The sequence below is a fragment of the Hyaena hyaena genome, unplaced genomic scaffold (genome assembly GCF_003009895.1).
Source record: "Hyaena hyaena isolate Hyena2069 unplaced genomic scaffold, ASM300989v1 scaffold_15, whole genome shotgun sequence".
Classification (NCBI taxonomy): domain Eukaryota; kingdom Metazoa; phylum Chordata; class Mammalia; order Carnivora; family Hyaenidae; genus Hyaena; species Hyaena hyaena.
Genome location: NW_024080647.1, coordinates 1,370,738 through 1,395,827, shown reverse-complemented (window position 1 = coordinate 1,395,827; position 25,090 = coordinate 1,370,738). Strand labels below are relative to the sequence as shown.

Sequence of the window (25,090 nt, the reverse complement as noted above, 5' to 3'; positions counted from 1 at the left end):
CAATTCTCTGCATTTTTGTTCATGTTTGAATTTTTTCAAGAGAGCTTATTTCAAAAAGAGAATGTAAAGAGAGTAATTAGAAACAATAGGTACATATTGTTCTTTGTAAGAATTTTAGTGTAAAAAAGGAGCAAAGAGGAAAAAGAATCAATAGCTACGAGTCAAGGGAAGGTGTTTTTCTGCCCAACATGAGACTTGAGATCAAGAGATCTCAAGCTCTACCAACTGAACCAGCCATGCATCCCAATAGAAGGTTTTTTCTTTTATTTGAGAGAGAGAGAGAAAAAGAATGCACAAGACGAGGTGAGGGGCAGAGAGGGAGAGAGAATCTTAAGCAGAGTCCATGCTCAGTGCAGAGTCTGATGTGGGGCTTGATCCCATGACTTTGGGATCATGACCTGAGCTGAAATCAAGAGTTGCACATTTAGCTGACTGACCCACCTAGGCAACTCAACATTAAGTTTTTTGGTTTTTTTTTTTTTTTTAAAGCAGGCAATATTAAGGGCCCCTGGGTGGCTCAGTCAGTTGAGCATCCGAATTCTGCTCAGGTCATGATCTCATGGTTGGTGGGTTCAAGCCTTGCATCAGGCTCTGCGCTGACAGCTCAGAGCCTGGAAGCCTGCTTCAGATTCTGTGTCTCCCTCTCTCTGTACCAATCCCCCTCTCATGCTCTGTCTGTCTCTCTCTCTCAAAAATATATAAACGATTTAAAAAATTGTTTAAAAAGCATGCAATATTAACAGAGGCAAGTATTAAAACAGTATGTATTATACGCTTTGAATACAAATATATGGAAAGCAAACTAATTCCACATCTGGGACTAGAAGATTTAGCCCCCACCCATGGCAAACTCACAGTATGGAAAGGATAGACGGCAAAAACAGGCAAAAGTAGGCAGGCTTCCACTTTTGTGAGAAAAGGGATTTCAGATAAGAAGTTGGGCTTGTTGCGTAAGAACGGACACCACCCATATCAACATGACACACAACCGTTCCAGAAAATCCTTGCCCAGGAAGATAAATGGATTAATTGCTAGCTCAAGAAATTAATTTATCAGGGCAAATAGGTTGCTCATCAGGGACAGGACAGGTGACTGCTATCCTATCGAGACCACAGACAGCACATACAGGCAAAGAGTTCACCATAATGACAAAGGCTATTTATCAAGACTTGTGTTAAGACCCCTGCTTCTCTGGGTCTGTGAATGCTAAACTGTGCCCAATCTCCATCAATTTCTTGCTTTGAAAAACCACCTTAAATCATGTAAGCCCAGACCCCCAAAATCCTACAAACCTCCTTTCTCGAAATCCCCTTTCTAAGATACTACCAGATCACGATCAAGCTGTTACTCTCCCTTGCTGCAGGAAATACCCAATAGCCTTACTCCGCTTGATCAACAGATTTTGCTGGTGTCCTTTTGGGGAGTTGGCAGCACACAAGATCTGTGAACTCAAGTGTGAAAAAAAAACCCTGACATTTATTTAACTGAAATTCAGTATTTCCTTTAACTATGAATATAAGCAACAAATCACAGTGACTGTGGCCATGTCACAATAACAATTATGACCGTCTGTCACCAGGTCTGCATTTACAGCTGTTGCATATATCTCATTTATGCTCACTACTGTTTTTTTTTTTAATTCTTTTTTTTAATGTTTTATTTATTTCTAGGAGAGAGAGAGAGACAGCGTGAACAGGGGAGGGTCAGAGAGAGAGGGGGTCACAGACTGAAACAGGCTCCAGGCTCTGAGCTGGCAGTCAGCACAGAGCCGGATGCGGGGCTCGAACCCACGAACCGTGAGATCATGACCCAAGCGAAAGTCGGACGCTTAACTGACTAAGCCACCCAGGCGCCCCTGCTCATCACTACTTTGAAATTAATGTGGAGTTAGGGCCGTGAAGGCTCTGAGATTTTGCCAACGTACAAGCTACCAAGTCAGCTTGCCGCAGTTTCGTGGATCATGGCAGAAGTCACAAAACTCCTGGATCCGACATGAAAAGATTTTATTACTCACAACAAAAGGGGTAGAGCCAGAGTGTCAGTGTATTTGTGCGGCTTCCCTAATTTCTATTTCCCCAAGGCATGCCCGGCCAGGTCACAGGAGCCCAGGTAGCAGATTTTGTTAAAAGACATGAGTTTAGGGCCCAGGGCCCTGCAGTTTCTGAGCAAGCAACAAATGTAGCAAGCAGCAAATAAACTAGTCTGGTTGCTTAAGTGACCAGCTACTGATGCTGCTCAGAATTGAGCAACGGATAAGCCCTGTAGTCTGGCACACTCAGCAAGAATGTACAGGGTCACTCAGGACTCCTGTGGACTGCCTCTTCAACATGCAGTACTAGACCTTGGTATTAATGCGTTTATAAAGGAGCAGACACAGGGGGTCTTGGCTGGCTCAGTCAGCAGAGCATATGAGTCTTTTTTTAAAATGTATATTTACTTTTGAGGGGGTGGGTGGAGAGGGGCAGAGATAGAGACACAGAATCTGAAGCAGGCTCCAGGCTCTGAGCTGTCAGCACAGAGCCCGACGTGGGGCCTGAACTCACGAACCGCGAGATCAGGACCTGAGCTGAAGTCGGACGCTTAACCGACTGAGCCACCCAGGTGCCCTAGAACATGTGACTCTTGATCTCATGAGTTTGAGCCCCACATGGGGTATAGAGATTGCATAAAATAAAATAACATAAAATAAAATAACATAAAATAAAATAAAATAAAATAAAGGAGCAGATACATTATCATATCATTTTCCTTTTTTATTTTAATATAACTGGGTTCCTTTTTTATTTTTTGTAATATATGCATATACATACATAATTCTGAGAGGGGTTGGTGGGCTTCACCAGATTGCCAAAGGAATCCATGGCACAAATAAGGTCATGAAATGGAAGATTTAAACAAATATTTTCACCAACAAGTATTGCTATGAAAAGAAAATTTTATATAGCTCCATCACTCAGGAAAACCTGCTCTGAACTCTTTTGGTCAAGAGGGCAGAGTGGGAAGGGCCCCGGTGTCAAATCCAGGAGACTAGAGTTTGGCTCTCAGCTCTGTGAATGCCCCACTAGTTACTTAAACTTTTTGTGTTCAGTTCTCATCTGTCATGTGAGATACTTGTCACCTAATGCACTGGCTCATGGCTCGAAACAGACTCGAGAGGCAGACTCTCACACGTTGTCTGTGGGAGTGTAAACTATATTTCCTGGAGAGTAACTTGGCTTTATATACTCAAAAATATTCAAATCCTTTGAGCTAGTAAATCCATTACTAGAAATTTATTATTAGGATATAATCAGATACACACAAAGACATAACTGACAAGATGTTCATGGCAGTATTATTTATAATCGTAGTATTTTTGCAAACATTTTGAATGTCCGATAATTAAAGCAAGGCTACAGAAATTGTGGTGCATCTATACTGATAAATGCGGTCGTAGTGAATTGTCAGAGCAGAATATTTTGTAACATTAAGAAATGACTGTGATTTTATGTTAAGTTATGTTATGCAAAACTCTTTGCTGAAAGTGTTATTGCTAGTAGTATGACACATACATATTTGAGATTTTAAAATTTACATTAAAAAATTTCCCCTACATTTCTTTTTTTTTTTTTTATTTTTAATGTTTTATTTATTTTTGAGAGAGAGAAAGAGAGACAGCGTGAGCAGGGGAGGGTCAGAGAGAGAGGGAGACACAGAATCCGAAGACAGGCTCGAGGATCTGAGCTGTCAGCACAGAGTCCCACACAGCGCTTGAACCCGTGAACCATGAGATCATGACCTGAGCCACAGTCGGACGCTTAACTGACTGAGCCACCCAGGCGCCCCTTCCTTATGTTTCTCTCTCTCTTTTTTTAAAATGTTTTATTTTATTTCTAAGAGAGAGAGAGAGAGACAGCGTGAGCAGGGGAGGGTCAGAGAGAGAGGTAGTCACAGACTCTGAAACAGGCTCCAGGCTCTGAGCTGGCAGTCAGCACAGAGCCCGACGCGGGGCTCGAACCCACGAACCGCGAGATCATGACCTAAGCGAAAGTCGGACGCTTAACCGACTAAGCCACCCAGGCGCCCCCCTATGTTTCTCAATAAGCATATGGTGCTTTGTAATAAGGAAAGCAAAGTATTTGAAAAAACCACTCAACGTTAAGGTTGTTTGTGTGAAAGTGCTTTGATGCTCATATTGTGTGACATAAATGTGAAATGTTATTAGTGTTTCTCTGGGGAGTTAGAAGCACAGTTGGCTTCACGTGTAAATCAATACATTTGACGACATGGCAGATAAATTGGTCAGTGGGCGGCCATGTTTTGTGCAGCTCTGGAGCAGGTAGGCTCCCTCTGCTTGCTCCTCCTCCCCTCCCCCTGCAGCCCCGACTTGTGCTCCTGTTTTTTCTTCCTCTCCACACACCATCCAGCCCTCCTTCCTCTGAACGAAGCTGTCTGGTCTTGTCTCCTGGGTTGAATCATGCCTCAGAAACGGAAAAAGCCCCAAGGCCAGGGCCTGTCTGGCTTGAAGAGCCGGGGCTCAATTTTGAGTGTGACATCAAAGTGCATAATGAGGGTTGCATTGCAGACTGCAGGCTAGAGGGCAGGCGTGGGTGGCGCCACGGTTGTAGGCTCATGGGCTGTGGCCCTGATGGAATGCTGAAGCCGTATGGCCAGAGATCGGTGAGGAAAAGGCTGCTTTTCCTGCGGTGTGATTTGATGGCATCCTCTGGTCCCCCTCACCTCCGAAGGCTGTGGTGCCAACTCACTGTCCTCTGCTCCTGAAATCTCCAACTTTAATGAAGGCTCCTGTTGAAATGTATTCGGGTCATCTGGGGCAGCAACCTAACCTAATCCTAGGATTGAAGCTCTGGAATCAGGTAGACCTATTACATTTGGGTCCCCACTCCCCTGCTGCTTGCAATAGTCACTCGATGTCAATGAGCCTGGGGGGGGGGTCTCATCATCCATAAATGACGACAAAGAGCACTTACATACAGCAAGCATATGACAGGCACAGTTCTAGGTACCTTTCTTATATCAACTCACTGGATGTATACAACAACCTTAATAGGCACCTGCTGTTATTTATCATCACACCCTTTTTACAGATTGGGAAACTGCAGCCTGCTTGGTTAATGAACTTGCTCAAGGTCCCACAGGGCCGGCAGCAGGATGAACCAGTATGGCTCCAGAGTCTATGTTTCTAAGAGCCACATGGGGAGCCTCACTGTGAGATGGGACAACAATAGTAACTATGATTTATTAGGAGCTTACTCAGTGCCAAGCACTATGCTAAATGCCACTCAGGAATTTCTCATCTGTTCAACTCAATGCCTGGAGGAGGCAGGGACTATTGTTCTGTGCTAACATCCACCTGTAGGACACTGTATACAAAGACCTCTGTTAAAGGCGGGGCCTTTACAGGTTGTTACAGTGTGGACGACCTAAGATGTGTCCATAAATACATGTCATTCGTGGTAGACTCAGAGCTTCACGGAGCTGGAAGAGAGCTCAGAGATGATCTGGTTTACACTCATTTTTACTGATGACAAGAACTGACTTGCTTTGTTTACTCCCAGAGAGTTTGGGAGAGGATCCAGTGAGATGACAATTAGCAACACTTACTGAGTTTGCTTGCTGTGTGTGTGTGTGTGTGTGTGTGTGTGTGTGTGTGTGTATTTCATTCAACCCTCACAACAACCAGATAGGAGAGGCACTATCATTATCCTCATTTCACAAATAAAGGAACAGCTGTGGAGAAGTTAATAAGCAACGTGTCCCACGTCACAAAACTAGCATGTGGCAGAGCTGGGGTGCTGGAAAAGTAGATTCCAGAGCTTGGCGCTGACCCACCATGCTCTGTGCCGCCCTACTTACAGAAGGCTGTTAAGAAGCCGAGGAGGGGGAGGGTGGATCAGGTGGATTAGAAAGTGCTTTGTAGGCTACGAAGTGCTATACAGACTCGGGTTAGTATCAGAAAGAAGTAAGGGTCCCAAGAGAAGTATAAACTGGTATAAGGCTCAGGACAAAGCCAAGGCTGATCTCTTTGCTTCGGATTTGGACCCGTGTTCCTAAGTAGGAGTGAGGAACCACTCTGAGTGGTGGCCACTCAGAGGGGGATAAATGGAGGCACAGAAAGTTGGTAGCAAGGACAGAGGTAGGAGGTGAGATAGCTTGAGTTCAAGCCCTGATGTTTTACCACCCTCTGATTACGAGGCCATGGGTAAGCGATCTCTATCTCAGTTTCCTCATCTGAAGAATGGGAATGATGATAATAGTATGTCGTCAGAGGTTTATGCAAAATGGACACGCCAATTTCTTTAAAGTGTTTACTCTAATGCCTGGGCACCCAGTAAGCACTCAGTAAGAGCTAGCATTGTTATTTCTGTTACTATTATCCCAGATACCTGATGGCTGTCTTGAATCAGGGAGGAGTGGCGTTAGAAGAAAGCAGATATATATCTACTGCCATCTACTCTTGGTAAATCTAAGTCGGCTGGGGTGAACTGGTTTGCAAAACAACGCAGACTAACTTCCCACTTTCCCACCTTAGGCTTTGTCTTCGAGAATCTGCTTTTCAGGGAAAGGTAAGGAGAGGGAGGAAGACAGGGAGAGGCCAATGGGTCACCGGGCCTCTGGACTAAGAGAGAAGGGTCATCAGTGGTTTCCTGGTGGTCACATTCACGGATTTCTTTCTTTCTTTCTTTTTTTTAATTGAAAAAATTTTTTAATGTTTTATTTATTTCTGAGAGAGAGACAGCATGAGCAGGGGAGGGTCAGAGAGAGAGGGAGACACAGAATCCAAAGACAGGCTCCAGGCTCTGAGCTAGCTGTCAGCATAGAGCCCGACACGGGGCTCGAACCCATGAACCGTGAGATCGTGACCTCAGCTGAAGTCGGACACTTAACTGACTGAGCCATCTACGGGCCCCCACATTCACTGATTTCTGACGTCTTCCCTCTGTACCTCTGTTAGAATTTCTGAATTCCTGTTAATTAGCCTCCTCACCCCTTTGCATAGTGTGGATTTACTTTCTTTTTTTAAAAAATTAATGTATTTATTTTGAGAGAGAGTGTGAGTGAGGGAGGGGCAGAGAGAGAGAGAGGGTAAGAGAGAGAATCCCAAGCAGGCTCTGTGCAGATAGGCTCAAACTCATGAAACATGCCAGATCGTGACCTGGGCCGAAATCAAGAGTCGGACGCTTAACTGACTAAGCCACCCAGGTGCCCCTATGGATTTACTTTCCCTTCTCAGAAGTAATGCATTCTTGCAGGGAACATGCAGATGGGTGGGAAGTCTTTTCTCTGAACAGATTAATGGAAGGATTAATAGAAGGATAGAAGGATGACAGTCGGGTGGGAACTAGGGAGAATGGAAAGTAGTATGTACTGACCGGCACTCCTTTGCAGGGCCAGGCTGGGTGAAAGAGCTCCACGTTGCTATCATGCCAGCACTGCAAGGAAAGAAAATTAACTCCATTGTAGAGCTCTGTCCAAGGCCACAGCTAGCCCATGGAGAAGGGGGTCCAACCCAGATCTATTCAATGCCAAGGGTCACCCTTGATACAAAATCTGAGAAACTCCACTGACTCAGAGTTATAAGGCCAAGTCAACCCGGCTTGGGGAAAGGACTGCCCCATGGAGGGAAGGCATAGTTCATTCTGCTCGCAGGCCTCCTCCCAAATCCCCAGAAGATGAAGCGCTGGAGGTCAGTTCTGTCCTTGCTCCAGGTAGAAGATTGCAATTTGTTGTCACCAGGAAATTCATCTCCATCACGATGTTACTACTTGTGGTTATATTTAACTATCTGTCCAGTTGCTCAGTAGCTTTTGGTCGTGGGGGCGGGGAATAGGTCAGAGGCACAAGGAACTATTTCTGGGCTCTGGCCTTTGGGAAAGCAGCCTTGTCCTGTTTACACATCCTCTCTCCAGATTTGCACAACACGACCACAGAAATGTCACCATCCAAGCCCAGGTAAATAGTGGCAACCAAATAGTCTCCAGTTAGCCAATGGCTATTGAGCAACCAAGGTAGCCCAGAACCCTACACTAGTCAACTATGATACGTATAGAAGAAAAGAGCAGCATCAGACTCCTGACCTTGGACTGTTGGAGAAGAAGCATACTCCTATCTGGGGGAGGAGGTCCCACAGTGCAAGTTGCGAGCCCCTCTCTCACATGACTCCTAGGCCAGGCACCCCTCCTAGAAACCACCCAGGAATACCACCAAACTGAGGTGTCAGCGCTAGCACGAACCCTATTTTTTCTTGCTAGGATGAGAGGAGGAAGAAGGAAGTCTCTTACTCAGCAATGAATAATAGATGGATGAATCAGGTCTCCTCCAGAAAACAAAACTGAAGGGAAGACGGGGCCTGTGTCTGGGTCACCTTCTTCAAAAAGTCAGGTGGGGGAAAAATGATGTAGGGCAAGAGGCTGGCCTTGGGGGAGAGAAGGGATGAGGAGCCTGGTTGCTCTACAGAGCTCGGGAGGGGAATCAGTTGGAAGGGAGCCCCCAGGTCACACACCTGAATATGTCACTGTCAAGTCCCCAGAAGGCAAAAAGCCTGGATCAGCCTGTCAGGAACTGGATATTTGGCCAGTCCTGAACCCCTAGAACCAACCTGCTTCCCCCTCTTTTCCACCAGCTATTTCAGACTCTACCAGTGGAACGTCATCTTCAGCCCTCATTTTCTTTCTTCTTTTTTTTTAACTTTTAATGTTTATTTATTTTTGAGAGAGACAGAGTGGGAGCAGGGGAGGGGCAGAGAGAGAGAGACACAAAATCCAAAGCAGGCTCCGGGCACAGAGCACAACTCAGGGCTTGAACCTGGGAACCTTGAGATCATGACCTGAGCTGAAGTCAGATGCTCAACTGACGGAGCCACCCAGGTGTCCTTGGAGGAGAGGGTGTGAGAAGTGGTCAAACCCCACCAATAGCTCTGTAACTGAGAGGAGGCCTTCACCAACTGGGATTGGAATAGGGGCTCAAATAAAATATATAAAGCTTGTTGACCCCAGTGTGGTCCCTGGGGACAAGTACATGTATTTGTTCTTTCTCTGTGATAGATACTGTCCTTTGTGGGATCGGGGTGGCAGGAGAAGAACCTTCCCTATTGAGCTTGCACATTTTGTGACTGCCCCTGGGAGCTTCATCATCCTCCGACCATCCTAATTCAAGACCTTTCTTCTTAAACGGTCTTCCTGCTTCCTATTGCCTGCTAGAGTTTATTCTCTACATATCAGCCAGAGAGATCTTTAAATAACATAAATCATGGGGCTTCTGTGTGGCTCAGTCTGTTAACGTCTGACTTCCGCTCAAGTCATGATCTCACCGTCTGTGAGTGTGAGCCCTGCATTGGGCTCTCTGCTGTCAGTACAGAGCCCGCTTGGGATCCTCTGTCCCCCTTTCTATCTATCCCTCCCCTGCTCATTCTCTTTCTCTCGAAATAAATAAATAAACTTAAAAAAAACACCATAAATCATTGTCGTGTCACTTTCTTGTTTAAAACTGTTCAAATGCCCCTATCACATTTACGAGTAGAATTTAAACAGTTCAGGACAGTGACTGAGTCCTACCATGACCTGCACCAGCTGACTTCGCTTTCCATCGTTCTTCCTCCGGCCCATTCTGCTGCCGCCACACGCACCTTTGTTTCTGAGCTCACCAAGCCTCCGACCTCCTCAGGGCTTTGGTACTAGCTTTCCCCTTTGCCCAGAATACCCTTTGTTCTTCTTACCTTTCCTGGAGGTCTTGTCTGACCACTCAAAGGATTAGCCAGATGAGCCGACTGGCCCCACCCCACCCCCATCACTCTATTTGCTTCACAGCAAATGGTAATACTAACTCAACCAGTCTTGGCCAGCATTTGTTTACTCGTTCATTGTCTCTCTTCCCCACAACACAAGCCCCAGAAGGAAAGGGCTGTGTTTATCTTGTCTATCACTGAATCGCTAGTGCCAAGCAGAACCTGGCACATAGTAGATCCCTAGTATTCGTTAGATAAATGGGCTTTTCAAATCCGAACAATCTTGAGAGGTCTGTGAGAAAACGGACGCTCTGTCAGGCTCGGGCTCAGAGTGCTGGTGGGTCTGAATACAGACGTCGCCCTCCTTCCAGACACCGCGTCCCTTTTCCACCGCGGAGGCAGCCCCCCTACCCCTTCTCACACACTTAATCCCCCTCTCCTGGAGGCATAGGCCGGGATTCCAATCCTGTCTCCGAGCCTGGTGCCAAGCTCCCAAGTCCTCTCACGTTTCTGGGGCTCACAGACGCCACCCTTTACTTAAAATGCACGTCGGGTGCGTGCAACCCCCCTTTCCCGGGCCCCCAATCAGGGCAGAGAGAAGTCCCGCACCTTCTATGGTAAAACGGGGCGGGCCCCCTAGCCCACCGGTGGTACGGCCTCAGCTCCCCGACTCGGTCCCCCTTCCTGTTAGGGAGCCCCTGGGCCGCGTGGGGGCGAGGAGGAGGCTCCAGGCGTCAAGGGCAACGAGGACATTCAGGCCCGAATTGGGGACGGGCCGCCGTAGCGCAGTAGAACCTTTCTTCAGCGAGGCCTCGTTTGCCGGCCGGGCGGCTTTGGAGGAGACACACGGCTTAACCGTCCCTCCCGCTCGCACCCTCCCCCTCCCGGCCCAGTGTGCGGAGGCGCGCCTTCCTGCCCGCCCCGGGTCCGGGGGCTGCTGCCGCGGCGCTTTCCGCCTCGTTCCGGAGGCTTCCCCCCTCGGCGGGCGTGGAGCTCCGAAGCCATCGGCCGCGTCTGGCGCTTCGGAGCTCTGGTGGGCGAGCGCCCGCGGGCTTCCCCCAGCCGGGGAGGACGCAGCGCGGAGGCGGAGGCGGAGGCCCAGGCGGTTTCAGGCCCCAGGCCCGGCGGCCCGGGGCAAGCGAGACGCGCCCATCACTGGCCACCCGGGGCGCGTGCGGTCCTCTTGGGACCTCGCCGGCGACCCGTAGCTCGGGCGCGCGCCTGTCGCAGCCCGCAGGAAGGAGGGGTCCGGCCCGAGGCCCAGGGCGGCGGCCGCCATGGAGATCCCCTCGGCCCGGGGCCGGCGCCTAGGGCCTTGGGGGCGGCCCTGATCGCCCGCCTCCCTGCCCGGGCCGGGTCGCGGACGTGCCCCCTGCGGCATTCGGCCACCTCCGCGTCTCCGCCCTCCCCGGGCCGCGCTGCTGCCTGGGCGCGGCGGCGGCGACGGCGCCCTGTTGAATGGGCTGTGAGGGCCCAGGTTTGACGCGCTGGCGAACGCGGCCTCCGGGGGCGCCAGGCAGCAGCAGCGGTGGCGACCAAACGGGTGTTGGAGTTGGCGGCGGCCATGGAGGGCCTGGCTGGCTATGTGTACAAGGCGGCCAGCGAGGGCAAGGTGCTGACCCTGGCCGCCTTGCTTCTCAACCGGTCTGAAAGCGACATCCGCTATCTGCTGGGCTATGTCAGCCAGCAAGGAGGGCAGCGCTCCACGCCCCTCATCATCGCGGCCCGCAATGGGCACGCCAAGGTGGTGCGCCTGCTGTTAGAACATTACCGGGTGCAGACTCAGCAGACGGGCACTGTCCGCTTCGACGGGTAGGTACATCCAGCCCCTCTCCTAGCGCCCCGAGAGGGGCCTCCCCCCTCCTTCCCTCTCTTCCCGGAGGCATCACTGCTTCCTCTCGGTGCATCCTCCTGCCGCATCCTTGACCGCTTCGTCTCCCGGGGCTGAGACTTCATCCCGTGTGTTGCTGCTCATCCTCGTCGGCCCCTAACCCCCATTCCCTCTGTGCGTCAATAGCCACACCTCTGCCATGACATCTAACCGGTATTCTTCTCCACGAGAGAGTCTGGGAACAAGTCGTCTGGAGGAGGTGCACCTTTCCAGGGTTGACCTTTATCGATGGTGGGGGTCGGAGCCGAGAGCAGAAATTAAAGCGGTCAGCAATTAACATTGAAGACTTCGGTTTGACGAGTTATTTGGTCACCCCGTTTTTACTCCTTCAGGCGGGTTGCTGTCGAAATAAGCCCCTAGAACTCCAGCCTCGGGAGGGGTCGTCAGGCAGCCAGATATCCCAAGCAAGACACGATGCCGACCCTTCCACGTTGCTCGGGGTAGAGATGTTGACTGCAAAAATGGCACTGGTCCTGATAACAGCGGATGATGCTATTGTTAATACACATTATCTTGTGATATTGTGAGGAAACTTGATAGTTTGCTGTTCCGTGAGATGGGGAATCAAATTCTAGGTCTGGTTGTACATATCTTTGGGGTGTGATACTATTTAACACAGAACTGTCAGGTTTGACAGCGGTCTGCTGTGCTGGATGATTACAAAGTGTCTTACAGATTACAAACTTCATTGATTGCATTTGTTTTGGTTGACTTTGGTGCCAGTATATAAGCTGTTCTAGCTTTTTTTTTTTTTTCCCCTTCCTTTTCGAGGTGGATGTGGCCCAAGCATAAAGATGTGTGTCTTTAGTTTCGGTGCTTGAAAACTGCTTGGCTAAAATCGCATGGAAAAAGCGCTTCTTGAGGATGACTAGGGCATTGTCGAATTTTGGTTGATTCGCTTTTACGTTTAAATAATAGAAGCTTTTTCTTCTGTTTTAGATGAGAAGAAAACATTAGAGTATTACATTTTGATGAACTGATAGCCTGCGTTGGTGGTTAATATCCTGTGCCACCTCCCTAGACATTAAGGAGATGCTCTTTTTTCCTGTTGATTGAAGATGGCAACCTGATTCGTGTTTGCTCTCCCTTCCTGGCTTCTGTGTCCTTTCTGTAACTGCCTGCATTCCCAGAGCCTTTCCCGTACCCAGAGAAGTGACACAGAATGACCGACCCCTGAACTTCCAGCACCATTCCACTTGTATAGGTACATGCGTTCCTTGAGATGTATCATCTACCGGCAACACTGCAGCCAAGGAGCTTGCTGGGGCCTGTTCCGAAGAGTGGAGAATAGTGGTGAGAAAAAATAGTTTCCTAAATTATTTGGAAAGGCTTTGCTTATTGCTGTCTTCCTTAACCAGAAAAGAGAAAGGTATTTTGAGATGGAACCAAAAGAACTTGAAATGACTGGAAATGTAGCGTTGAGCCTGTATAGTGGATTATCTTGCCCGGTGTTCTTCACCGGCCAATGAAATGGAAGAGTTCAGTAGGCAAACCCTTACTGAACTCCTACTGTGTGCCAGGCTCCGTAGTAGGGATTGGGTATGCAGAGGTAAATAACATACTGTTCCCGCTGCGGAGGAAGACAGTCTATCGGGGAGACAGAAATAGATATATAAGTGAATAATTGTATTTAAAGTTTTAGAAGTCTTTTGGACTACTAAGGGAATACAGGAAGAGGGAGTGCTCAGCTTTGCCTGGGGGAATCAGAGATGGCTTCCTGGGTGAGGTGACGTTTGAGTTGGGTCTTAAAAGAAGTGAAGAAGAGAGGCAACAGCATGGTGAACTTGGCAGTGACCAGTGTTTCAGCGTGGTTGTAGAAAGGGGTTCAAACTGGGGAGATTGAGAAGAGATTGTGGGAGACTGGAGTGAGGTAGAGGCCAGATTTTGATGAGCCTTGGGAAGTAGCGAGTCGGATTGGTGAGACTGTAGTTGCGAACAGTTCTGTCATTTGAGATTTTGGCTGAGCATTCTTTCTGCCCTTCAATCTGTCTGTTCGGTGTGTGGATTGTTACAATTATGAATTTGTTGGCTGCTGTGTAAAGGTAGTTGAGAATTTTATTTATTAAGTGCCTGCAGTGGGCCTAGCCCTATTTATTACATCTTCTGTGGAGGATACAGAAGAAATACAAGGTTTCTAATTTTGAGGAGCTTACCAATGATCTAACAAGGGAGCATTGAAGTTCATGGCCACCTTCCTGCCCACTCACACCACTCTGTGAGATTTTGCAGTTTATTCCAGTCATTTTGGCATTTCAGAACTAGATAAAAAAGAGTGTTCTTTGCAAATGTCATGATTTCGCTTTGCGCTCATTCCAGACATTATGAAAATGGCCTGAATGCGGTGTTAACAATGTGAAGCTCACTCATCCCTTAGGGGCTGGCTCTTTGAGAGGTACTTGGCTGAATCGCCCCTTAGATTCCATTGGCGCTTGAGAGCCATGGCCAGGTGGGGACTCACAGGTTCTCCCTGCGTGCTGAAGTAGTTTCACTTCTTATCTTCATCTAAGCAACAGTTATCTGTATAATTATGGGTTTGATATAGTGTGTGTGTGTGTGTGTGTGTGTGTGTGTGAGAGAGAGAGAGAGAGAGAGAGACATTAAATATCTTATAAAAATCTTTTTAAAGTTTATGTTCTGCCTAAAAATTTCTATTATATCTTAGGAAATTAAAGTGGACTCATAATAAGAGTCCCACGGAGGAAGGGACTGCCTGCCTAGATCAAGCCCCACGGTGATACTTGAGCCCTTGTTCATATTTTTAGGAGTAACATTTGAGATTATTTTACTTATGGTTTAATATGTGAAGACTAAACTTGACAGACAAGTAGGCAAGAAATTTTACTTGAGTGGAAATGAAAGATCCTTTAATTGGAGAATGAGAGACTGTTAAGAATGTTATAGAAACGAAACAGAACAGAGGTAAGGTGTCAGGTGACCATGGAATATTGTGCTGGCCTGAGTTCCTAGGGCCTGACAGCTCTGGGCCAGAGTTTCTGGGGAACTTTGTCCTAAAAGAGGTTTGCTGACATGGATGGGAAGGAGAACAGGACCTCTTGGAATCTCAGGTTTTTTGTTGAGTTCTCTTACTTTTAAACTTGGTGCTAGTACTAATAGTTTTGATGTCCTGGTAGAGGACAGGCTTAAGGGGCACATCATCACTTGACTTCATTTAAAAGTCATTACCGGGGAGTATATATTTTAAGAAACTCCATTTGATCTAGTAAATGATTTTAAGGACTTTGGTTAAAATAAAGTATTCATCATTTACATTTAATGAATTTTTATTTCCATTTCAAATACTTGAACCAGACATTTTTATTTCACATTGAACCTGGAAATAGTTCTACGTAGTTTTGTGTTCGGAAATGTTTTTAAAATTTGTGAAATGTTTCTATCTGATGTGTACATTTTGTTTAAAAAGGTGAATGTCAGATTATAGTTTCTTGATATTTATATATTTACTTAATTTTATTTTATTTTATTTATTTATTTATTTTTTTTTAATGTAATCTCTCTTCCCCCAACATGGGGCTCAAACTCACGACCCCAAGATCTAGAATCGCACGCTCCGCCAACTGAGCCAGTCAGGTGCCCCAGTTTCTTGATTTTTAAAATTAAAATACATAATAGAGAATCTGCAGTGCAATTTGGACTGAGTCTAGAAAGATCATTGTTTTTATAGTGCTTCTCCCATATGGACTAAGTACATACTGCATTAATTTTATTATATATTTATTTTCAGTTATAAATGTGTTTGGTTAAGTTGTTTTGAGGAAGTCTGTGCTCATAATTGCAGCTGAATTTTATGGACAAAGGAATGTCATAGATTTTAGGCTTATGTATTTAGGTTAATATTAGGTTAATGTATTTAATTTTCAAAATTTACTAAGGCTAATGTTTCTGAAGGACTAGTCATTTTCTTTTTTTTTTAATTTTTTAAATGTTTTTATTTATTTCTGAGAGAGAGAGTGTGAGCAGGGGAGGGTCAAAGAGAGAGGGAGATACAGAATATGAAGCAGGCTTTAGGCTCTGAGCTAGCTGTCAGCACAGAGCCCCACGCGGGGCTCGAATCCACGAACTGTGAGATCATGACCTGAACCGAAGTTGGACGCTTAACCGACTGAGCCACCCAGGCGCCCCAGGACAAGTCATTTTCTAATACATTCTGCAGTGAATATTTTTGTCCTAAACTATTTACTTATTTAAAATTGTTTAAGATCTATTTTAGAGAGAAAGCGAGTGAGTGAGGGAGAGAAAGAGAATCTCAAGCAGACTCCACACTCAGCAAGGAGCCCAACGCAGGACTTGATTCCATGACTCTGGGATCATGACCTGAGCCAAAATCAAGAGTCGGATTCTTAAACTGACTAAGCCACCCAGGCGCCCCTGTCCTAAACTATTTACAATTTTTAATTGCCTCAATAAAAATAGATAATTGAAACTTTTTTGAGGCTCCTGTCACATCATTATATGGAAAAATGGAAATGATTAGGCTACACCACAAAAAGCATTAAACTATTACAAAAAACCAAGTGAAGTATGTGCCTGTAATTTAATTTTTACTCCTACATCACTAATTCTGGGGAATTTTTGGATGAGAAAAATATTTTAATCACTTTTTGTCTCTTTTCTTCATCCTTAAAATGGGGGTCATATATGTCTTATATGGTTATTGTGAGTTAAAGTTAATGTATGTGAATGCCTATTTTAATGTGAAATTTTTGAGTTTTACATGGTTTAGGTTCATGTTCCTAGAATATAATAATTTTATATTTTTAAAGTTCAAGGAAACTGGGGCACCTGGGTGGCTTAATCGGTTAAGTGTCTGACTTCAACTCAGGTCATGATCTCACAGCTTATGAGTTCAAGCCCCACATTGGGTTCTGTGCTGGCAGCAGGGAGCCTGGAGCCTCTTTAGATTCTGTGTGTGTGCGTGTGTGTGTGTGTGTGTGTGTGTGTGTGTGTGTGTCTCTGCCCCTCCCCCGCTTGCACTCTCTCTCTCTCTCTCTCTCAAAAATAAACACTTAAAAAACAGCAAAGCACAAGGAAACATTTAACTATGTAAATGTAACATATTAACTATGTATTAATTTTTGATAGACTAATAATCAGTTTGAAAATGCTGTTTAAAGTTAAGTGTTTGAACAATGACATGTATTATGTTTCCTTACATTTGATGCATTTTATAGTTTCTAGAGTACTTTTGTGTTTCAAATCTCATGTAAACCTTAGTTATATATCTGTGAAATAAGCATAATAACAATTTTGACCTTGTAGGGTTATTGGGAGGAGGGATTAAAATGAGATACATTGCATGTTGAGTACTTAATACAGTGAGTGCTTGGCACATTGAAAACATTCATTTTAAACTCTTTTTCTCTTTGTGTGTCATTTTTGTTTTTAATTATGCATATTTTTAGTTAAGGTAGAACAGTCTAGTAAGGTGAATAAATTTTAAGTGTACAGTGGCACCTAGGTGGCTCAGTCAGTTAAGCATCTGACTCCATCTGCGGTCCGGCCATGAGCTCCGGCAGTTAAAGCCCGACATTGGGCTGTGTGTTGTCAGTGAGGAGCCAGCTTGGGATTCTCTCTTTTCCTCTCTTTCTGCTCCTCCCCTGCTTGCTCTCTCTCAAAATGAATGAATAAACTTAAAAAATAAAAAAAGAATTGACTGTATAATGTAATAAAATTTTAATATGTTTACATTCATGTGAACACCTTCTAGATCAGTATGCAGGACGTTTTTATCTCTCAGAGATTTTCCCGTGTCCTTTCTCCATCAGTTCCTCTCCTTTCCCTTCCTAGAAGTAAAGATTATTCTGACTTATATCACCAGATGCTAGTTTTGCCTATACTTGAACTTCCTATAAAGGGAGTCGTACAGTATGCTCATCTGTCTCTTTTTTTGCTTAACACGTCATCTATCTATGAGATCATCTGTGTATTTGCATGTATCAGGTTTTTTTTTTTTATGTTCTATAGTATTGTATGAATCTAAGGCAGCTTCTTTATCCTGCACATAGATATTGTAGGTGTTTCCAGTATTTGACTTCTACAAATAAAGCCGCTATGCCCATTTTTATGTAAATGTCTTCCTTGGTGGATATTCGTGTTCATTTCTCTTCAGTATATGCCAAGGAGTAGAATTGCCGGGTCATAGGGTTGCTGTGTTGCTAAACAGTTTTTCCAGAGTAGCTGAAAACAGTGCATTCTTACCGGCACTGAGAGTTTGAGTTGCTTCACATCCTGGCCAACACTTTGTCATGTCAGTCTTACTAACTTTATGTAGCCATTCTGGTGGCTGTGAATTGGTAACTCCTGGTTTTATTTTGCATTTCCCTCGTAATTATCTTGAACATTTTTTCATGTTTATTGGTCACTTGACTGTCTTCTCTTGTGGTGTGTACTCCTTTAGTCTTTTCACCCATATTTTGGTTGGGTTGTTTGCCTTTTCTTTATTGATTTGTCAAAGACATTTAATGCAAATATCTTCTCCCAGTGAGTGGATTGCATACTCACTTTCTTCACAATATCTTTTGATGAATTGAAGTTCTTCATTTTAATGAAGTCAAATAAATCCGTTTTTTCTATGATTAGTGTTTTTTTTTGCATTCTGTTTAAGAAATGGTTATTAATCCCAAGGTCATTAAGACAGTCTTTACTGTTTTGCTTTTCATACAGATGTATGCCACTTCTCCAATTTTTATGCATAGTGAGAGGTAGAAGTCAAGATTACTTTTTTCCCATACAGTTACCTAGTTCTTTAGGACCATTGTTTGAAAAAGACCATACTTTCTCCTTGATTTTCAGTGGAGCTTTGTCATAAATCAAGAGACTATGGGGCTCGGTCAGTTGAGCATGCGGCTCTGAATTTCAGCTCAGGTCATGGATCCCAGGGTTGTGGGATTGAGCTGCACTCAGCGTGCAGCTGCTGGAAATTCCCTCTCTCTCTCTCTCTCTCTCTCTCTCTCCTTCTCCTCTGCTTCTGCATGCTCTCTCTCAAAAATTAAAATAATTAATAAAAAGAGGGTCTGTGTTTGTGAATCTGTTTCTGGAGGATTCTTTTGGTTCTATTGATACACTTGTCTATCCTTGTGCCGGTGACACATTATCATTATCATTGTGGTTGCCCTTCAGCCGTTTCTTGGTTGTTCTAGGTCCATTATTGCATTTCTGTATTCCTTTTAGAATTAACTTGTCAGTGTCTCTCTGTGTGGCTATGCTGGCATGTATGTATACACACACACTCTCTCTCACCCACCTCTGCTGGGATTTTGATTGGATTTCATTGACTATAGATCATTTTGGCGGAGAATTGACATCTTAACACTATTGAGGCTCCTAACCATGAACATGGAATATCTCTCCATTTATTTAGATCTTTAATTTATCTCAGGGATGTTTGGTAGTTTTCAGTGTAGAGGTCTTATATATTTTTCATTAGATTAATTCCTAGGTACTGATATTTTCTGATGCTCTTATAAATGATACTTTCTTTGATAGTGAAAGAAAAAAATTTGAACTTTGTATAACCATGACAACAAAAATGTTAATGAATTTTAATGAAGCTGAATTGTTTGCAGGAGGTACAGTTGGCAACCATTAAAACTGTCACTGATGTAATGTCTTCTCTTTTGGACTCTGGTTTAAAAAATCAATTAACAGGTGGCATTTACAAAAAATAAAATTTAAAAAAGAAACTTCAGAAATCTCGTTTTTCTTTTTCGAGGTTTGTCTTCCATACAGTAAAATGAACAGATCTTAGGGGTGCCCTTTGATGAGTTTTTTCCCTAAATATCCACCCACGTAGCCTCTTCCCAGGTTAAGATATAGGATGTTTCCAGAAGCATTAAGCCTATTCCCAGTCAGTTGTACACCCTTTCCCATAGGTATCTTCATAGGTCCTTGTTAGTGAGAAGACTTTTGCGTCATTTTGTGTCATTATTTGAAACTGAAGCAGTAACTGCTGGAATTATTATAAAGTGGGTCTTTTCAGGAGAAACAACAGACCGATGGTGTTTTGGGGGTATTGTTAATTGGAGTTAAACTATGATATTTATATTATACCAGGGAAATTGTACTCTTTCATTTCATGGGTGATGTAATTTGACCTGTGTTATAACATAAGGTTGTGTAACGAGGAGCTCAGCAGCGAGGTTTTTAATATAGATACTTAATTGTTCCAGTAAATATTGGTTTTGTTTGACCTTTTCCCTTAACACTTCCAAGTATACTTATTTTAGTGGCGTAAGCACAGTAGATCTAAGTATCTGCAGCAAAAATCTACTTTTTAGGTCTGATGCTCAGTAATAGGATAAAAAGTTGAGAAATTGAGGTTGGGGGAAAAATTGAAGGTAGAAAGACAAGATAGGCCTCCTTGCAAGTCTGATTTTATATAAGTAGTGAACCTAGTGTATATTAGACAATAAGTAAGTGGTGACTATGAAGCCAAAAAGTGCTAACATAGACTGAAGGTCAGGGAAGATGCCCTCTTGTTTTCAGGAAAATGCTAATTGTTTCCTGCTGTTAATATTTTTCTCCAGTGGTTTAGTTGAGGAACATACACAAACCCCTAATATACACACATATAAACATATTTTAAATTGTTTGAATTTTTTTTGAGAGAGCTTGTACATGCATGCACATGTGCACAAACAGGGGAGGGGAGAGGGAGGGAGAGCATCTTAAGCAGGCTCCATGCCCAGTGTGGAGCCAGACTTGGAGCTCTATCCCATGAACTGTGAGATCATGACCTGAGCTGAAATCAAGAGTTGGACACTTAACCAACTGAGGTACCCAGGCACCCCTTGAGATGTTTATTCATTCATTCATTTAAACATTTGTTTATTTAGTTTTGAGAGAGAGACAGAGCACAAGCTGGGGAGGGGCAGAGAGCGAGAGAGGGAAACACAGGACCTGAAGCAAGCTCCAGGCTCAGTTGCCAGCACAGAGCCGGACGCGGCGCTTGAACCCACCCACGAACCGTGAGATCATGACCTGAAGCGAAGTCGGATGCTTAACCTACTGAGCCACTCAGGCGCTCCAGAGATTTTTAAATTGGAGTATAACAGATGGAGAGAAATGCACTAAATGAAAGTGGTTTTTCAGAAAGTGAACATATGTATTTAATAAAGTTCGTTTTGTGCTTCCTCCCACTCTCTACTCCCCTTATAGGGAAACAGTATCCTTCTGACTTCTAACACTACAGATCGGTATATACACGTAGTAATATATGTACTGTGTTTGGTTGACTTTTGCTCAGTGTTATGTTTATATGATCCTTCCATATTGTATGGAGCGGGACTTTTTTCGTTCTCATTGCTGTGGTAGAAGTGTAATATTTGATTAGCTTATTAGATAATCTTAGGGAAAATGATCTGCTTAAATCCTTATTTTCCTAACGTAGTTTTCTAACGTAACGTTAATATAGGGATTAGGGTAGTTTTCTTACATATCGAGAGAAACTGTGGTCCTGGGGGATCATGGGAAGGAGGAACGTGCTTTTTCTTAGGACCCAGTGCATCAACTGGGTGGTAAGGACGTTATGAGCCTCTGTATGTTTCCTCTGTGTTTTCTGAAACGTATTTACTTTTGCTAGTAAAAAATCAGTGATTTTTTTTTTTAGGGTTTGTACTTTGGTAATAACAGTAATAGTTGACATTTATTGAGCTTATATGCGGTATAAGTACAGTGCAACATGCTTGACCTCACTTACCTGATTTTAAGGTAAAACTCATGTTTTATTAACGTTCTGTAGATCAAGCTTTTGGTCGGTGCAAATGAATGTATTCTCGAAGCTTCAGTTAGGGCAAGTGGGCTCCATTTTCTGACGGTTTGTTTTTATCGTGAACAGGTATGTCATTGACGGAGCCACCGCTCTTTGGTGTGCAGCAGGAGCTGGACATTTTGAAGTCGTTAAACTTCTAGTCAGCCATGGAGCTAACGTGAACCACACCACAGTGACCAACTCGACCCCCCTGCGGGCGGCGTGCTTTGATGGCAGACTGGACATCGTCAAGTACCTGGTTGAAAATAATGCCAACATCAGCATTGCCAACAAATACGACAACACCTGCCTGATGATCGCAGCATATAAGGGACACACCGACGTGGTCCGATACCTTTTAGAACAACGTGCCGATCCCAACGCTAAAGCACATTGTGGAGCCACAGCGCTGCACTTCGCAGCCGAAGCCGGCCACATAGACATCGTGAAAGAGCTGATAAAATGGCGCGCGGCAATAGTAGTCAACGGCCATGGGATGACGCCATTAAAAGTAGCTGCCGAAAGCTGTAAAGCCGACGTCGTCGAACTGCTGCTCTCCCATGCTGACTGCGACCGAAGAAGTCGGATTGAAGCTCTGGAACTCTTGGGTGCCTCCTTTGCGAATGACCGCGAGAACTACGACATCATGAAGACGTACCACTATTTATATTTAGCCATGTTGGAGAGGTTTCAGGATGGTGATAACATTCTGGAGAAAGAGGTTCTCCCACCAATCCATGCTTACGGGAACAGAACCGAATGTAGGAACCCTCAGGAACTGGAATCCATTCGGCAAGACAGAGATGCTCTTCACATGGAGGGCCTTATAGTCCGGGAACGGATTTTAGGTGCGGACAACATTGATGTGTCGCATCCCATCATTTACAGGGGAGCCGTTTATGCGGATAACATGGAATTCGAACAGTGTATCAAGTTGTGGCTGCACGCCCTGCACCTGAGACAGAAAGGTAACAGGAATACCCACAAGGATCTTCTTCGATTCGCGCAAGTCTTCTCACAGATGATACATTTGAATGAAACGGTGAAGGCCCCAGACATAGAATGTGTTTTGAGATGCAGTGTTTTGGAAATAGAACAGAGTATGAACAGAGTAAAAAATATCCCAGATGCTGATGTCCACAACGCTATGGACAACTATGAATGTAATCTCTATACCTTTCTGTATTTAGTGTGCATCTCCACCAAAACACAGTGTAGTGAAGAAGACCAGTGCAAGATCAACAAGCAGATCTACAACCTGATTCACCTTGATCCCAGAACTCGGGAAGGCTTCACCCTGCTGCATCTGGCGGTCAACTCGAACACCCCGGTTGATGACTTCCACACCAACGATGTCTGCAGCTTTCCCAACGCGCTTGTCACAAAGCTCCTGCTAGACTGCGGCGCTGAGGTGAATGCAGTAGACAACGAGGGGAACAGTGCCCTTCACATTATCGTCCAGTACAACAGGCCCATCAGTGATTTTTTAACCTTGCACTCTATCATCATTAGCCTGGTTGAAGCTGGCGCTCACACTGACATGACCAATAAACAGAATAAGACTCCGCTAGACAAAAGTACCACTGGGGTATCTGAAATACTACTTAAAACTCAAATGAAGATGAGTCTCAAGTGCCTGGCTGCCCGAGCGGTTCGGGCTAATGACATTAACTACCAAGACCAGATCCCCAGAACTCTTGAAGAGTTTGTTGGATTTCATTAAGCGACTGGATATGTAAAATCGTTTAATGTGGTGCTAAAAAGTAAAGGACTTTAATCACAGACAATAGAATTATGTGTTCATAAATTCTGCTTTTCCTTCCACTTCTCTTCCTCCCTACCCATCCTTCCTTAGTTCTATATTTGGTCTTTTTGCCTCATGATGGTAATTGATCTCAAATACACTTTAAACAAAGCCACATTGTTTAGGTGTAACTATAAGGTGTCTGGATATTGGTCACTTAGCCCTTCCTTCCTTCCTTCCTTCCTTCCTTCCTTCCTTCCTTCCTTCCTTCCTTCCTTCCTTCCTTCCTCCCTCCCTCCCTCCCTTCTTTCTTAATTAAAGTATAATTGAGATACATTATATTAGTTTCAGGTGTACAACATAATGATTCGACATTTGTAATTTTTTTTAAAGGAATGACTCTAAAATATTTTGTTTATGTGACAAGGGATGTTTATGATTTGAAGTGGATGTTTTAAAAACTGCCTACAAAAGTATTTCTGTTAAGCCTGTGTCAGTGTGCTATCCTTGGAGCAGTTTTGAGGATTTCATGAAGAAAAACAACTAAAAAGGGACCATTAAAAAGTCCCGGGACACCCAGGTGTTCTGCACGTGCCAAGCTGCCACAGGTGGTTTTCACTCTTCCAATATTTATGCGGAGTCATACAGCACATCGTAACGTCGGGAGGATTTCAAAAAAATGCAGCTGCGGATTAATCTGAAAATGTGCTAATTTCTTAATAGTCGTAAATTTATAAAGTTAAATCCATTGAAATTATTGCATTATGCTGGCTGGTATGCACAAGGGAGTCATAGTCTTAAAGCAATTTTTCAGAGAATATGGATGGACCATTTGCCGTTAGGCTTAAATTCTAAAATTCTTTGGTCTCTGTTTTCACGTAACTTCTCTAAATTGCAGCAGTCTGCATTTGAACTCAGCTCACAGACATGTAAAAATGACGAATACTGTGTTTTCTTATGAAACAAATTGTCATAACATAGTTATGCATTCTGTTTCTGTCCCTCTCTCCCTTTTCCTCCCGTGTGGTCTCTTTTTAAAACCTGGAAACTTCTTTTCCAGAAGGCACTGTTTGTGCCCCCTCATAAGGTGTTTATGATGGATGAAAAGGAACGAGGATGTTTGTAATTTGTTCACTGTCTTTACTTTGTCCCTTACACCTAGTAGCAAAATCACTAGTGTGGCATAGGAAATGAAATGTTGCTGATGATAAAAATTATTTGCGGTGCTGCCTGGACCGTAGTTCTGTCTGAGAGCTGAAAGTTAACCACAGAATGTCACCGACTGTGATAGGCTGTGCAGAGGTGGATTTTTGTTTCGTTTCGTTTTGTTTCATTTCGTTTTGATGGCAGCATTTGAACTGTCAGACTGAAATTGTATTCTGTGATTATCTTTTAAGCATCACAGAAATTCAAGTAAAGGAGATACACCTATTTCTATTGATGTTAACAATGATAAAGTAAAATGAGCTCTATCTGTATTTTTTCTCTCTAGTGCCAAATGAATGCCTTAGCTCCTCCTAGTGCATGGTACTGTAAGTGAAGACCTGCAGCTTTTTTTTCTTTAATGAAGAGCATTATGGTGACGTAGTAACATCAGCTCTAAACTCAAAAAACACAAGCAAACCAACCCCAAACGTGTATAGTTTCAACGAACATTTTATGTTTGCATATTGTTTTGTGGAGTATAAGAGAAGAGTTGCAGTTGGATCAGTATAAAACATAATGACCAAGCCAAAATTAGCACCTAGGGCCTTAAATAAAGTAGATGCCCCCGACAAAATGAAATAGTTTGAAGGGTGGGAGGGATTGGAAGGTGGGAACCTTAAAAACTTTGTCCCCTAAGGATGCAGGATGCTTTTAGGGCCACTGTAGTTATACTTCACGTTCGTCTTGCTTCAGCGAGGAATGTTTTGATGGCAAATTCTGTCATGGTAATGTATTTCTGTTTTCCTAACCAGAGGTCG

The 25,090-nt window shown here is 44.2% G+C and overlaps 2 protein-coding genes across 7 annotated transcripts in view; one reads left to right on the top strand and one right to left on the bottom strand.

The window, feature by feature from the left end:
• The window catches only part of CLN6 (CLN6 transmembrane ER protein), a 47,548-nt gene extending 36,994 nt beyond the window's left edge, over nt 1-10,554 (bottom strand). For 2 of the 6 annotated variants that reach the window (XM_039219268.1, XM_039219308.1), the window contains exons 1-2: nt 7,571-8,704; nt 7,375-7,434 (exon numbers count right to left, since the gene is read on the bottom strand). In XM_039219268.1, coding sequence (XP_039075199.1) covers nt 7,375-7,434; nt 7,571-7,620 — 110 coding nt within the window. In that variant the 5' untranslated portion in view covers nt 7,621-8,704. Of the gene's footprint in view, nt 1-7,374; nt 7,435-7,570; nt 8,705-9,716; nt 9,797-10,334 lie in introns of those variants that run through there. The other 4 variants (XM_039219292.1, XM_039219297.1, XM_039219283.1 and 1 more) reach the window with 4 other exon arrangements.
• Nucleotides 10,555-10,639: 85 nt separating this feature from the next.
• Nucleotides 10,640-23,162, top strand: FEM1B (fem-1 homolog B). Its single transcript, XM_039219254.1, has 2 exons — nt 10,640-11,537; nt 21,470-23,162. Exons 1-2 carry the CDS (start codon nt 11,290-11,292, stop codon nt 23,103-23,105), a joined length of 1,884 nt encoding a protein of 627 aa, XP_039075185.1. The 5' UTR covers nt 10,640-11,289; the 3' UTR covers nt 23,106-23,162.
• Nucleotides 23,163-25,090: the final 1,928 nt, after the last annotated feature.